The sequence below is a fragment of the Balaenoptera borealis genome (assembly GCF_965194805.1).
Source record: "Balaenoptera borealis genome assembly, chromosome: 12".
Taxonomy (NCBI): domain Eukaryota; kingdom Metazoa; phylum Chordata; class Mammalia; order Artiodactyla; family Balaenopteridae; genus Balaenoptera; species Balaenoptera borealis.
Genome location: NC_138869.1, coordinates 6121156 through 6136883, shown reverse-complemented (window position 1 = coordinate 6136883; position 15728 = coordinate 6121156). Strand labels below are relative to the sequence as shown.

Below are 15728 nucleotides of genomic sequence, written 5' to 3'. Positions count from 1 at the left end.
GCCTTGGAGGGCCACCTCCTTTCTTCCGCCCCAGTGCAGCAGCCCGGCCTGATGGGGGGTGGGCGCAGTCAGTGGGTCAGGAGGGAAGCAGACGGGCGGGGGGCGCCATCTGGAGCTGGGGGGCGGCTGGCTGCGGATTCCATTATCCTTAGAAGTGAGTGTGTGGGTGGCCGCTAGTGGGAATTGAGGCCTTTGTGCAGGGAACAATACCCCGGGCTCACAAAGGGACACTGCTGGCCCAGCACCTGCTGCAGGCCCACCCGGGGGCCGTTGAGATGCAGAGCAGGGCTCAGTGGGTGGAGGCCCAGGCTCGGGAGGCCCAGCCCAACCTGGGCTTGAATCCCAGCTTTTCCAGATCTTTACGGTGGGACCTTGAGCTGGCCCCTCCCCCTGTGCCTCAGTTACCTCATCTGTGAAGTGGGCTGGGGCCCCGTTGCTCTGGACATGTGTGTTCAGTGACGTGGGGGCAGGGAGGTGCAGGCTGAGTGGGCAGCTCTGGGCTCTGACCTGCCTCAGTCATTTTTTTTTTTTTTAAATAAATTTATTTATTTATTTATTGTTTCTGGCTGCGTTGGGTCTTCGTTGCTGCGTGCGGGCTTTCTCTAGTTGCGGCGAGCGGGGGCTACTCTTTGTTGCGGTGTGCGGGCTTCTCATTGCAGTGGCTTTTCTTGTTGCCAAGCACGGGCTGTAGGCACGCGGGCTTCAGTAATTGTGGCACGTGGGCTCAGTAGCTGTGGCTTGGGGGCTCTAGAGCGCGGGCTCAGTAGTTGTGGCGCACGGGCTTAGCTGCTCCGCGGCATGTGGGATCTTCCCATACCAGGGCTCGAACCCATGTCGCCTGCATTGGCAGGTGGATTCTTAACCACTGCGCCACCAGGGAAGCCCATGTCTCAGTCATTCTTGCTTCTGTGAGCCTCCTTTTCCTCATCTGTAAAATGAGGGTGACAAGTATAATAATGATTATTATATTCACCTCATAGGGAATTTGAAGATAAAGTGCTAATATGTACAAAGCACCTAGAATAACACTTAGCCTTGAGAAAACTCTTGACGAATGCTGGAGATTATTATTTTATTTATCCCTTATCACAGTACCACCCATAAATAGTAATGGTAGTGGTGGTTGGTGTTGTTGATATGAACAGAGTCTGGCCCCAGAGAACCCTGTGTGTGTGGAGACCACCACAAGGAGTGGACAGTGTCAGCTGAGTGTCAGGGTCCTACCGGAATTGCAGAGTGTGGGCAAGCACAGGACCCTGACCCCAGCGTGAGTGACGCTGGCTAGGGCATCTCTTGGGGGAATGCCGTCATCTGAGCTGGGTGTTGAAGGATAAGTAGGAGTTTTCTGAGGTATCGCAGATTCAGGTTGCTGTGAGTGCAAAGGTTTGGAGGTGTGAAGGCCTTGGTGCCTCTTGGGAACAGGGAGACGTATTGTGGCTGGCGGGTTTGAGGTGGAAAGTGGCAGGAAAGGAAGCTGGAAGGGCAGGCGAGGATGGCGAAGGGCCCTGAGCACCAGGCTGAGGCACGAGGCCTTCACCCCAGAGAACGAGGGAGACAGAGAAGGGCTTGAAACAGAAGTGAAGTGATCACTTTGAGCTTCAGAGCGACCCTTCAGGCTGCCTGTGAAGGACAAATGGGCAGGAGGGGAGGTGAGAGGCAAGGAGGCTGGTGAGGAGACCATTTCTGGGTCCAGCGCCTGAGAAGGGATGGACCACCAGCCCCACACCTGGAGGCCTTACCTGGAGCTGGGCAGAGCCTCAACCTGCCATTCTCCGTTCTAGGTCAGAGCCTTCCTCAGGGACAGCACCTTAGGATTTGCAGGGTGAAACAGGCATTAGAGCCCCAGGCAGCAGCCAGGTTGGCAATGGGGACCTACCTCTGGGGGGAGGAGCCAGCAAGGGGTCACCCAGAGCCAGCCTTGGTGTCCTCACCTCGCGCTGGGCTGGGGAGAGCAAACACGAGTGGCTTTCACCCTAGCGTTAACAGAGCACTCCGATGTGGCACTCGTGGGCGCGTTATGCGCTGCCGGCTGGATGGTGAGCCAGGACCTCAGGGGTCAGTGGGAGTGAGCACCGTGCCTCGAGAATCTTACCTGGTCGCGTTCACAGTCAGGGACCCCCAGGAGCCCAGTTCAGCAAAGGATCCCACTGCGTACAGGCTGAGGAGGGGGGTGTCAGGTGACTGTGGTTCCTCCTGCGTCCTCAGGGTCCGGCCGGGACACAGGAAGCCTTCAATGGGGGGTTACCGGACCTTTTATCCCCCTGCTACATCACCCTGAAATTGCAGCCGGAGTTTGCTAAGAAGCCACACCGCCTGGACCTAAACTCAAGTCCCACCTACAATTTCTCGCTGCACCCCCGACACCTCTCGCTCCACTGGCCACAGGTTACCCACTACGGCCAGCATGGCACGTGGGCGGTCACACCACACCTGCGTGAAGATGACCTGCCAGGGGCAGCTGGGAAGACATCTCTAGTGGTGGGGTCATCAGTTAGGGATGCCCTTCAGCCGAAGTTACAGGAACTCAACTAACACTGCTTGGAACACACTGGGCTTTGGGTTTCATTGTCTGCTCCTGACCAGAAGCCCGGGGCGGGCTCTGTGATGAGTCTTTGCCATGTCCCTCAGACACGTGGCCTCCACAACGCTATTAAAGGAAGAAAGTACAGGACATCTGTTCGTTTCTCTCCAGAAAAGCAAGGCCTGCCCAGAAACCACAAGTGCACGTCCGTGTGAGCCCAACAGCCAGGACGGGGCCCCAGAGGGCAGCGGAGCCGGGGAATGAGTGCAGGCAGTGAGTGGGCGGGGGAGGCCGGGGACCACCTGTTGAGTTGTTCGGTGGATAGAGTCCCTCTCTGAGGTGATCTGGCCAAGGTCACTCAGGCAGTCAGGGTATAGCCCAGGCTGGACCCCGTCCTCAAGGGCCCAAGAGTCCTGGGCTCTCGTGCTGCTTCCCTCGGGGCTCGGGAACAGGCCTCGGCTCTGCGCCTTCGAGGTTAGTTGGGGATGCCCTGAGACCCTACGTTCGCGAGCCCTGCTTTCCCAGTTCCAAGCCAGGTGGGTGGCCTCAGGCACACAGACAGGTGACAAGAGGACCACGATATCGGTTTCCCAGGTCAGGGGCAGCCGCACAGGACCCGGGGTGGCCTCAAGTGCCAGACCAGTCAGTCGCCTTTGGCCACTGCCTGCTTTGTCCATCTTCTTTGGTGCCTTGACACTTCTTGAGAGGCTCTGACTCTACCTGTTTTTGCCTCCGTTTGCTCATCTGGAAAATGAGGTTAATTTTAGTGCCTACGTCATAGGTAAGACTTAAATGAGATAACGTGTAAAAAGCACTTCGACGTGTGCCCGGCACGTAGTAAGTAATCCACCAATTTCATTGTCATCAGTCGGCGCTTACCTGCAGGGAGCAGACGTTAAATCCCGTGCCACCAGCTCTGTCCATCCACCCCGCATCTCTGCTTGTCCCTGCTTGGTTTCACGCGCTCCTGCTGCACACGGGAGGGGACAGGCTGCGGTGACCCCAGATCCGTAACTTTCCAAGTTCAGTGACCGGCATACTGCGTCCCAGCACCTGCAGATAAAGTCTCAGGGAAGCACGCCGCCCAGCCCAGCCTGGGTGACAGGCCACCTCTAGGCCATCACCGTGGCCAGGGCGCTAGGATACGCCAGCCAGCCAGGGCTCGGATGCACACTCAGCCCTGTGGCCTGGGAGAGGCGGATGCTAGGATGGGTAGGGGGCGGGACAGTTCCTGAAAGCAAAGTGGGGGCTGTTATCAGGAGACAGAAGGAGGATGCCATGAGACAAGAACAACAAACTCCACCTCGTGACCTTCCCCTTAGAAGTGAGAATCCAAGAATCCCCTTAGAAGTGAGAACTCCACCTCGTGACCTTCCCCTTAGAAGTGTGGCACCAAGCAAAGGGAAGATGAAAAAGTGGATGTTTGGGCCTCTGAGCCCAGGATTAGCACCAATCCTTCTACTGGGGTAACCCAATAGAATGAGCATTTCTTTCCCAGTAGTTCCAAGAAAATCCTTAGATTAACTCTTGATTATCCTGACATGGGTCATGCCCATCCCTGAACCAATCAGTGGTACCAGGGATGTTGGAATATGCTGACTGGCTAGGTTTGGGGGGGAGGTCATGTGACTACTCTGGACCAATCACTGCCACTCTGGTTCACCGGACCTGGGTCTCATGGACGGATCGAAGGGGAGGTGACTTCTGCAAAGAACAGCAGTCCCTCTTGACTGGGAGCTCCTGTGGGCAGCAACGGTGCCCAATGCCCCTCCTTTCTGCCCCTGCGGCCATTGCCAAGCAGAGGGCCTGGCCCAGAAAGGCAGGTGTTTCCTCCTGACCGGGCAGGTGCACGGACCATGGGAAACGCCTGAGGCTCCCATGACCTGCCCTGAATCCTCCTGAGAGGACAGAGGTGACTTAGAGAAGGCTGGAGCCACTGACATCAGAGACCCTGAAGCGGGGAGGGGACAGAGATTCTCCGTGGGGTCTCTTCACGATTTTCTGTCAGAATTAACCACTGACTGTTCTTTATCCAACCACATTTTGTCACGTGCCCAGACTGCCGTGCTGCCCTGGGTCCAAGGGAAACAGCCATGAACGAGGCAAAGTCCCTGCCCTCATGGGGCTGACGTCCTGGGGGGAGACCGCTGACCAACAGGTGACAGTACACGGGATGAATAAGGGGAGGGCGCGGTGGAGGTGGCTGCTTTGCTACAGTGTGTTAGTGGCAGTGTATTAGTCAGCTCGGGCTGCGTGACAAATACCATGGTCTGGGTGGCATCAACCACCGTCTCGCAGTTCTGGAGGCCGGAAGTCCAAGATCAAGGTGTGGGCAGCACTGGTTTCCCCTGAGGCCTCTCTCCTTGGCCTGGAGATGGCCGTCTCTTCCCTGCGTCCTCACACAGTCATTCCTCAGTGCACGTCTCTGTCCTAACCTCCTCTCCTTACAAGGAGATCAGTCACATTGGATGAGGGCCACCCTAGGACCTCATTTTTACTTAATCACCTCTTTAAAGGCCCTGTCTCCAAATACAGTAATACAGTCACATCCTGAGATACCTGGGCTGAGGGCCTCCTTGCCATGACCGTGGCCCTGAGAGATGGGGCCCCCACTCCGGCCCCAGCTTCCTCCACTCTGCCTGCTGTGCACCCCTCCAGCCATGCTGACCTCTCTGCTCCTTGAACCCCAAACCCCTCCCTGGTCCACTTCGGGCACAGGGTTCCCCGACTGCTCCCAGCCAGCTCCTGACTAATTCGCATCCACCCAGCTGTCTTGGCTACACCCCACGACATCTTCAGAGGCCCCGGCCCGGCCAGCCTGCTCCCCTGTCATCTCTCACAGCCCCTGGCCTTTCCATCCTCCATTTATTTTTGTTGTGTGGGTCCGTGTCGCCCAGGGGAAGGGAGGCTCCAGGAGGTCGGGCCGTTCTGCTAAGCACAGTGTCTCCAGCACACAATTCATCTGTGGGATGAACTGCGGAGCCAAATTAGCAGCTCGGACTGTGGGGGGGTCTGCTCAGACACCCCCTTGCCCCCACCCCCCAGTAGAGGCGGTGCCCCGCATTAAGGTAGGGACCAGAAACGAGGAACAGTCAAAAAGGCTTCCCAGGCCCCGAGGCCTGTCTGCACACTCCCCTCTTCAGGATTTATTTTCGGCTCTTCCTCCAAGGCCCCGCCTCAAGCTCTTCTTCCTACTGTTGTTCTTTTGTTTTCACACACCCGTCTCTGTTTCCTGCGAGCCTTCACTCAGGAAACGCCACACAGCAAAGGCAGCGGAGTGCGAGCCTCCAGGACCTCTGGCTGCCTGGTGACCTCACTCCTGGCCAGCCCTGGCCAGGCCCTGCATGTCCCGTCTGCCCTGCAGCTCCCCAAAGCTCGGGGGCCACTGGGTGTCAGAGGGTTGAATGCAGAGAGGGAAGCAAATGAGAGTAACGTGTTCTATCCACTTCAGAAAAAGCTGAATCCAGGGGTGTGATGGTCTCCGGCTGGGTCACCTTGCTGAGTTACTTGGTTCCAGCCCAAGTCATTAAAGCACTAACCTTGAGGCATTTTGCATATGAATTAAAGTCTTTAACCAGTTGACTCTGAGTAAGGGAGATGATCCTGGTTAATCTGGGTGAGCCCCATTTAATCACTCGATAGACCTTAAAGCAAGGCTGAGGGCTTCCCTGAAACCAAGAGGTTCCACCTGTGGACACAGTTTCTGCTGTGCCCAAGGGTCTAGCCCGCCTGTGCGCTCCCCTGCCTCTGGATTTCAGACTCGCTGAGCTGGCCCCACAAGCACAGAGGCCACTTCCTGGTTACAAAGCTCTTGAGACAGCACTGTAGCTACAGATGTGGATGTAGATGGGCATCCCCTACTGGCCCCACTTCTCTGGTTGAACCCTGACTCAACCAGAGGTTGAGGCAGGAGGGAACAGAGGCCAGCGTTTCTGTGCACCTGTGGTCATGATGCACTGCACTAACGACTTCACGTACACAACCTCATTTAACCCCCAAGCAGTGCTGTGAAGTGTTTATCAGTGACAGTGCTTTAGGCTGCAAGTAACAGAAAACTCAACTCACAATGGCTTAAACCACAGGGACATTGATAATCCTGCATGAGAAGTCCAGGGGACAGCAGCTCAGTGATGTTTGCAAGGACCCAATTCTCCATCTTTCGACTCTTAGCCTGTCATCTTGGCCTATCGGCAAAGGCCCCTCATGGTCACAAGATAGTCGCCATGGCCCAGGCATCACTGCCACATCCAGAGACAGAAAAATAACTTCCTTCTTCAACTTCTCTGTTCCCAGAGACCCTCCTGGAAGACCTCCCTTCATCTCTCATTGGCCAGGATCACATCACATGCTTGTTCCTAAACCAATCCTTGGCAAAAGGAAGGAATAATCATGATCAGCTTAAACCAATCAGATCTCCTGTCTGGAAGCACTTGGCCACTCAGCGCCTGATGGAATAATTGAGATTGTGCCAACAAGACAGATGGGGTGTGATTGTTTGGGTTGCTGTATTTGGTTCCTATGCAACCATAACAAATTACCACAAATGCAGGCATTCAAAACAACATCCACTTATGATCTCACATTCCGCAGGCCAGAAGTCCAGGCAGGCTCGCCCGGGTTCTCTGCCTAGGCTCCCACAAGGCTGAAATTAAGGTGCTGTTGACCTTGGGCTGAGGGGAAGAATCTGTTTCCAAGCTCACCTGGGGGTTGAAAGAATTCAGATCCTTGTGGTTGTAGGACTGAGATCCCCATCCCTTGCTGACTGTCAGCAACGGTCGCTCTCTACATGCCATCTCCTGTGTCCCTGTTCATCCTCCAGCCAGCAACGACCCAAGTCCTTCTCACACTTCACATCTCCCTAACTTCCTCTTCTGCACCAGCCAAGAAATTTCTCTGCTTTTAAAGGGACACGTGTGATGAGGTGACACAGCTTAAGGTCAGCTGTCCCATATAACATAACACTATCCCAGGAGTGATACCTCACCACATTCACAGGCTGCAGGAATTAGGGTGTGGGATCTTGGGGGTCATTCCTAGAAATTCTGCTCCTGCACCAGCTGGGTCTGCCCTCCCTTGCTTTCTGCCCAAGCCTGGCCCTCCAAGCTGCCGATCGACTCTGTTAGCTCCTGGGTGTCCTGCCCAGCAATTCCTTTCCTGCTTCAATGATGGTTTCTGTTGTTGCAACCATGAACCCCTGGCTTGGGTACAGCCTTGAACAACTCACTTCTCCTTTCTTTCCAATGAAGTGTCTGTCTTGCTGTGGCAGCACCATGGCTACCGTGGGGGTGGGCAGAATTTCTAGGAATGACCCCTGAGATCCCACACCCTAATTCCTGCAGCCTGTGAATGTGGTGAGGACAAGGTGTCTCCATGGGAGCAATATCTCCCCCAGAGACATTCTGGAAATTTGTGGGGAGGGACTGTTTGTTTCAGTGGCTAGGAGGACGGTGTTCCCAGCACTTGGGGGTGGATTCCAGGGATACAGGCCTCCAGGTAGGCCCTGTACAACCCACCAGGATTGCCTTGCACCCCACATGACTTCCAAATGCCCTGCTGTGTGTTCGTTCTGCGAAAAACTTGCTTTCACTGCAATTATCTGAGCCTAGGTCCTAAGTCTGCTTTCCATACAAACACAGTTTTTTTGCACAGGTTTAATATACAAAGAATTTTGCAAGAATGCAATGCTGTGTGAGTTGAGGGAAGGTTATACTTTGATTTGTTTGGAATTTTCCAAGGGTGCCTCATCATTGCATAACCATATCACAGAAGATAGCAACATTTGTGAAGCTTAACCAGCTGGTAAGGAGTTCCTGTGTCCACTGGCATTCATTACTCTGTGTCCCAGGGAGTCTGCATATCTGTCTATCTGTCTGTCCATCTGTCCCTCCATCCATCTATCTGAATATCTTTTCCTAGTCCTTATTTCAAAATGTCAACTATAGGGAAAGAGTGTCAACAACATTCCACTGAACATTACCTTGCCTCTCTCAAATTCAAACTTAGCCATTATAGTTTTAAGCATCTGAAATTTTCTTTATATCTGAGCATTTACTTATTGAAATGTATGTTATAAAATTCCTTTCTCTCGTCTTTAAATCACAAGGCATCACATTAATTTCTTCAAAGTATATGTAAAGACAGGGTCTATTAGCTCATTTAGGGATAGCACAGGAATGTTCCAAAATATCCGTTATAAAAAGAGGGTGTCAGTATGTTAGCGGTGGGGTCCTCTGCTGTGCGGGGGACAGAACGAGGGGCTGAGGGACAGGGCAAGAGCTTGGCTCCGACAGTGCCCACAGCTTATGATGTGCTGCTGTCCAAGCATTTGCCAAATTTCAGACACTCTCCTAGGAGCTGTGTCATCTTTTCCCATACCTGCAGAGCACCTGTATTGTTATCCTTTAGTTACTATTTTTCCTTAAATCATCTCACTCTTTTTACTTAATTTAAAAGGAAGTTTTATCACTGTCATAAACATAAAACTAGAATGGTTCATTAATTGTCTTTAGTACACATTATACTAAATACTTAACTGTTTAAAACACACACACCCACACACACACCTGTTCATCCGAGTGCCACCTAAAATCCCCTTGAATACTAAACGGAGGCAGGAGCTCCCCGTGTTTAAAAGTACCGTTATTTCATTTCATCTTCATGGGACCCCAGGGCCCATCAGTGTTTACTGGTGAATGAACAGAGGATTCAGATGGAGGCCGGGGGGCAGGGGCAGTTGTGGAGCGTCACACCGCAAAGCCACGGTCCTGCGGGGTGGAACCCAGATTAGGCAGCTCCTGAGAACGCCCCTCTTTGCATCGCAGAACCAAGGGAGGCTCTGTCCGTCGGAGGCCCGGAGCTGGGCGTGAGCGGCCAGGACTGGAAGGAGTAGAGGGGAACATCTGGCCCTTGTCAGATCGTGTTGGCCGCCGGGCTCCAGCAGGAAGAAGGCGTCAGAGGGAGCCTCACTCGGGACTCAGGGTGGCACGCAGAGGCACGCAGCTGGAGGGAACGCCCTGCTGGCACGAGGACGCGGTCTGTCCGGGCGTGAGGGCACGAGGGGACAGTGGGCAGCCACGGGCCCGCCTCTCCCCAGGAGGGCCTGGAGCCGAGAGGGAGGTGCTCCGCTATGCCTGTGGGGTGACAGGCATCTCTGCAGGCCCCAGAAGTTCCCCCAGCCCCGCCGTGCCCCCAGAGGAGAGTGGCCCGAGGTGGGCAGGGGGTGGACGTGGGGTCGCAGGCCAGCGAGGGCCTCTGCCGGCCTTTGCAGTCCTGGTTGTCTCAGGTCCTGGACTGAGCTGGTGAATCTGTAACTCCCCTTAGCCAACCTCTCTTTTTAACAAAGAAAGAACAGCCTGAAAACAGGATCTAGCTAGAACTGGCTGTTTTGTTGTCTTTGTTTTTCTGGTTACCTTCTATTTATGGCAAGAGACACTGGCTTTTTACTCTTGGTGATAATGTTTCCTATGAAAGGAAATCTGTATTAGTCAACAATAGGGCCAGTGACCCAAAATGCCTGCAGTTTGGGAAGGTCCTCCTCCCCGTCTCACCTGGAGGGTCCACCCCTCTGTCAGCCCCCATCCATGGGACTCGGCAGTGATGGGGCTAGGACTCGCCCCCGGTCTGTGGCTCCAAAGCCAGTGCTCTCCTGACTGTCTTTCTGGAACAATCCAAGAGCAGAGGGATGGGAGGAGCTGGAATCCCCCCCCCCCCCCCGGGCGCTGGGCTTGTCCTCGCCTGACCTGCCCTCTCGCTAGTCACCTGAACTGCCGCCAATGGTGTCATTCATCCGTTCCCGCGTTCATCGTTCAACAAACCTTGACGGGCCACTCTGTCCTGTGCCGGCTGCCCTCCAGGAAACGCCGTCTGATGGGGGAAACACAGCACAACAGCCGCTGGAGACCACGGGAGCTCGGGGCTTCCAGGTAGGGAGGCAAGTTCGGAAAGGAAGCGACATTTGTGTCGGGGACCCGGCAGGTGGGTGGTTGAAGGACCAGCGGGGTTTTCCAGGCACAGCTAGCTCGGGATGAGTGCACACTGCAGCTCGAGGGGTCTGTGTGGTCTCAGCAAGTTCCCCCAGCTCTGGACGTCAGTTTTCTCATCTGTGAAATGGCAGGAATGAGAGTAAGTTTTTCTTAGGGCTGCTGGGAGGAATAGATGAGTTTTTTCATTAAAACACTCAGAGCGTACATACTATCTATAAAATAAACAGGTAAACAACAGGGACCTACTGTAGAGCACAGGGGACTCTACTCAGTATCTTGTAGTAACCTATGCGGGAAAAGAATCTGAAGAAGAATATGTGTGTGTATGTATACACGTACACACACGTATAACTGAATCACTTTGCAGTACACTTGAAACTAACATAACGTCCATTAACTATACTTCAATTTTTAAAAATTAAATCTGTATATATAAGGGGAAAAAAACACTCAGAGCAGCGTCTGGCACACAGTAAGGTGCTGGCCGTGGTCATCACATGCAAGGACCCAGAGGGCAACACGCCGGAGGGTCAGTGGGTCTGGCTCTGCCATGCCCAGGGGGCATCAGCAGCCATGAGCTGGAGGGCTGGGCCGGGTCGGACCGTGGAGGACCCTCGAGGTTGTGTTAAGGACACTGGCGTTCTTTCTCTTGGCCACAGGGAGCCACTGAAGCATTTTGCAGGGAAGATGGAGGGGGTCAGAGCTGACCTCTGCTCCCTTTGGCAGCCACAGTAGAGTGGGCAGAAGTGGAGGCGGGCAGGGGGACTTCTCGCCACCTGTGGGACCCTCTGGAACAAAATATATCCTTTCCTCCTCCAGATCTCAGCTTCATCCCTTGCGGAAACTCCCTTGGGGAGCGGCTGGAATATGGGGCGATCTGGACTTCTCTGGTCGGCCATGGGAAGACACAGAAGGCTTTGGAGCAGGGTCAGAGCTGTTTTCCAGAAACTGGCCATGACAGCAAGTGCTGATGGCCTGGGGGTGGGTGGAAAGAGACACATACTTATCAGGTTACAGGGCCCTCTCTGTGACTTTGGGGCTGGAGCATTCAAAGAAGCTGGAGCTGCAAGTCAGGGGGGCCACAGCACTACGCCCACCCAGGGGGGCCACAGGTGACCTCCACCTGCCCCCAGGTCACTCCATCTCCTCCCCAGAGCCAACCCCAGGGATCTCGTTCTTACGGGAAACCCTCATTAAACCACTGGGCCCTGTGGTCCGGTCCCAGGGCCAAAAGCTGTCAGATTTCTAAGGCCGGACTATTCCAACAAAGCCTTTCCCAAACTACTGCAGTGAGGGTTTGCAGTCAGTCAATCAAGAAATATTACACAGACGTGTCCTCTTAGCCGGAACCACTCTCAAGTGGCCTTTTGCAGGTCAAAAGCAGGAAAAGTCAGCAATTCCATCTGGGTCAGCCTAACACATGCTTCCACCACCTGTAGTATGAAGCTCGGTGGGGCCTTCCAGGGCCTGTGAAGCAGGGAGTGGGCCGTGGGGAGGTCGGGCTGGGCAGGGCGTAGACCCGGGTCCGGATCACCGTCCTGCCCCCAACACCTCTGTGACATAATCTTTTCGTACTCTGAGAAGCAGCAACCTCAGAGCCCAGGGAGGAGAGTTGCCCAGAAGAGCACACCAAGGCCCAGCCCAGAGCAGGGTGCCAGGTCAGGGCCAGCTCACCCGCTCTCTGGTCTGCTCTGCGAGCCCTCTACCCTGGCCCTGCTGCCCCCGTCTGTCCCCAAACACCCGCCACCTCTCTTCTTCCGCCCAGGCCTCTTTCATTCTGCTCAACCCCAGGTCCTGCCTCCTTCAGGCCGCCCGCCCCGCTCTGCACCCCCAGCGCCCTCCTCGTCTGGGGGAGGTCCAGCCCTGCGTCCGGCGGGCACGGCCCTGAAGAATGAGGGCTGTCTCTGCTCTCCCTGCCTGATGGCCCCGTGTCTCCACCCAGAGGACCCCTGAGGGCAGGGACTGCACCCCTCTCCCCGCCCACCCCCGCCTGCACGGACCCAGGCATTGTAGGTGCCACAGAATAGCACCTATACTGCCGCCCTCTGCCCAGCACCGTTGCCGCGGCCCCCCCGGACCAGGCCCTGCGTATGACCTCCAGGTGGCCAAGCCCAACGGACACTGTTTGGGTGGCCAAGTGGGTGACGGCGCTTCACACGGGGATGGGGGGCAGCAGGAGGGGCAAAGGGAGGAAGGCAAGGAGGCGCTGGAGATCCTGTGGGGCCTCCAGGCGGAGACGCCAAGGCAGCGGCCGCGCTGGGGAGCTCACTGGGAAACCAGATCTGAGAAGCCAGAGCTAGAGGCAGACTTGGAAGCCACTGGTGCTTGAAGCCACAGCACTGGCTGAGACCTTACAGAGGGAGGGCACGCGAAGAAGAGAAGAGGTCCTCGGGTGGGGCCCGAGGGCCGCTGGGGTTAGGGGTCAGGATGAAGAGGAGGAACGAGCAGAGTAGACAAGAAAGGGTGCAGGGGAGGTTGAGCGTCTCCCGGAAGCCGAGGGAAGGAGGCGCCCAGTGAGGGAGCGATGTGGGGTCCGCCCTGCCTCTGCAGGCCCGGCAGTGTGGCGCTGCCGGGTGACAAGATGTGAACAGAGCAGGCAGAGAAGCGGGTGGAGGGGCCGTATGGCGGGAGGGTGGTTTCGTTTGTTTCAAGGTGGAGATATCACAGCTCATCCGTGTGGCGCGCGAACGATCCTGCGCGCGAACGATCCTGCAGATGGACCCAGCGGAGAGAGGGGCGGCGATACAGGCCGTCAGAGACCAGTTGTTGGACGAGAGTAACACCCTCTCTGTTTCTCTGCAGCCCCGTTGCACTTGGAGAATTCCAAAGTGTGCCCTCATCCGTCCCACTCTCCGAACTCTGTCCTCGCCGGCTTCCTCTTCCCCACTTCGTTGCATGTGACCTGTGGTCACCTAACGAGGACAGCAGCTGGGCTGGGCCATTCCAAGCTTGCCTTGCAAGCTTCCCCTGCACCTGGCGGGGCCCCTGAGATGCGGGCCTGGAGCCAGGGGCCGGAGTGTAAACCCAGCTCCTCCATTTCCGAGCTGTGCGGCTTGAGCCAGTTACTCTGGCAAAATGGGGGGGAACGATGGTACCTACCGCGTGGGGTTGTTGTGAGGAAATGTTCAAAGCCCTAGAACAGTGCCTGGCGCCTAGCGAGCATGCTGAAAGATTTACTGTTGTGTTGACGCAGGAAGTCGCTCTTGGACCCGGCTTCTGAGACTCCAGTGGCTGAGGGGATGCAGGGAGGGGAGGCCCAGCCTCTGCTAGGAAACTTTGAATAAGGGCTGTCCCCCCATCTCATTTTGCTTGTTGAAGCCCTTAAATAATTTAGGGAAAAAATTAATTCCTCACAGTGGGAAGACTTAGACATCGCCCAGTCTGACTCTATTCAAAATTCCACCCATTAAAGTCCCTTATCTGCTTACATACCTCCTCTGCCAGGAAGCTCACCACCTCCCAACACAGCCCATTCCATTCTTGGTCAGCAGTCCTTGTGAGAAAGTTTTTCCTCAAAGGGAGCTAAAACTGCCTTCTTTTGACTCTCTCTCATCTTTGCTCCCCCTCCCCTTCATCCTGGTCAAGTACTGCCCTCTGGGGCCACATAAAGGCTACTTGCCTCCTCACCTGAGTCTTGGAGGCAATGACCCTATACCCCTGTGTCTTCTCTTCTTTTGGCTGTGGTCTGAGCCTCTGGAATTGAAAGGGACTGTCACCTGCCCAGGTAGACCTCAAATGATATGACCTAAGCTCTAATCACACGGTTTCTCTTTGAACCAAGAATCCCCATCCAGGGGGGTCTCACACCGATTACTGCCAAGCACCTTCCCATTCTCGGCTTGCACTGGGGGAGCCTGAATGCAGGACTTTATCAGTCAGAGTTACTGGCTCATAAAACACAAAAGGTTAGGCTTAGCTCTAGCTTCAGGCAGAGCCTGATCCAGCAACTCTAATAATGTTACCAAGGATCCGTTCCTATTGCCGTCATTGTTAGGCTCTATCCGTAGCCCCCAGCGTCTCCAGGTGGCCCCCTAAGAGTCACAGGTGACTGTCACATCTCCCCACGGCACCCCTGCTCGGTTGGGAAGAGGCTGCCTCTGTTTCGGGGAAATTCCCCGAGCCTACAGCTCCTTGCATCTCATTGGCTACCTGTGCAGCCCTTAGCCTATCATGGTGGCTGGGGGTGGGATTATGCTGATTTGTGTGCTACGCCCTCCTCTGAGCAGGTGAGCAGCCTGTGGCTGGGGGCGGGGACAATCGGGGCGCTGTCACCCCTGGGGAGGGGGTGCTGAATGGCCCCAAGCGGCGGATGGCTCACCCTGGGCCTCATGTACAACCTTGCAGACCCCCACTTGTTTGGCTCAGCAGACGGTCCTCTGGGTGGTGAGTCCACCTGACCAACCCTGGGCGCCCACACCTGCTCAGGCTCTCTGTAGTGCCTTCTCCCCGTGTCCCAGTTACTCCGGGACAGCTGCCGTGGTCCCCCTGGCCGGCACGCGGCCAGAGGAGCTCCTGGCCAAGCCAGTGGCTTCCGGGTCCCTGCCCTCTCGCAGAGGCCCGACCGCAAGAACCCAGTCACAGCTGGGAGGACCTCAGGCATCGGCTCCAGTGACCCACCTGCAAAATGGAGCCCAAGTCCCACTGCCAGTTCCTACTGGCAGCGCTGGGGTTGGAATCAAGGACCCCTGCCCGGCCCTCCTGGATGCAGGTGCTCCTCAGAAGATTTTGCCTTTAGTCTCATCGGCTAAAATTCAGTTACAAGCCTACGTCTTAGCTGCAAGGGAGGCTGGGTGAATATCCACCATGGAAGGCTGACTCGGCCATACTGGCCACTTGGTGGGGAGCCAATGGGGTCAGCCACAGAGACCACACAGGGGCTTCTGTAGGCATGTCACAGACAGCTTAGCTGTGCAGAGCAAGGAGTGGAGAAGGGCGGGCCCATACCCCATGCTCTCCCGCAGGAAACTGGCCGAGGCCCTCCCTCTCAACACCTGTGTCTTCCCACACCCACAGGTCGGAGGACACCCACCCCCCCACCTCACCACGAGCCAGCCCGGAGCCGGAAGCCAAGAGTAGTGAACCTGAGGATGGTGGGACCAGAGGCCCACACCTCCCTCCAGAGGGAGCCTGCGGGTCCGACAGCAGCTCGGGGAGCCGACCCCTGGACGAAGGTTTGTCCCGCACACCCAGGCTTGCTGCCAGCTCACGACTGACCAGGCTGTGCC

At 55.8% G+C, this 15728-nt stretch overlaps 1 protein-coding gene across 5 annotated transcripts in view; it reads left to right on the top strand.

Annotated features, from left to right (window-relative positions):
- The window catches only part of EFCC1 (EF-hand and coiled-coil domain containing 1), a 34871-nt gene that overhangs the window by 9281 nt on the left and 9862 nt on the right, over nt 1-15728 (top strand). For 3 of the 5 annotated variants that reach the window (XM_082345242.1, XM_082345241.1, XM_082345240.1), the window contains exon 3: nt 15517-15674. In XM_082345242.1, the coding sequence (XP_082201368.1) occupies nt 15517-15674 (158 nt within the window). Of the gene's footprint in view, nt 1-9342; nt 9554-10374; nt 10444-11322; nt 12281-15516; nt 15675-15728 lie in introns of those variants that run through there. The other 2 variants (XM_082345244.1, XM_082345243.1) reach the window with 2 other exon arrangements.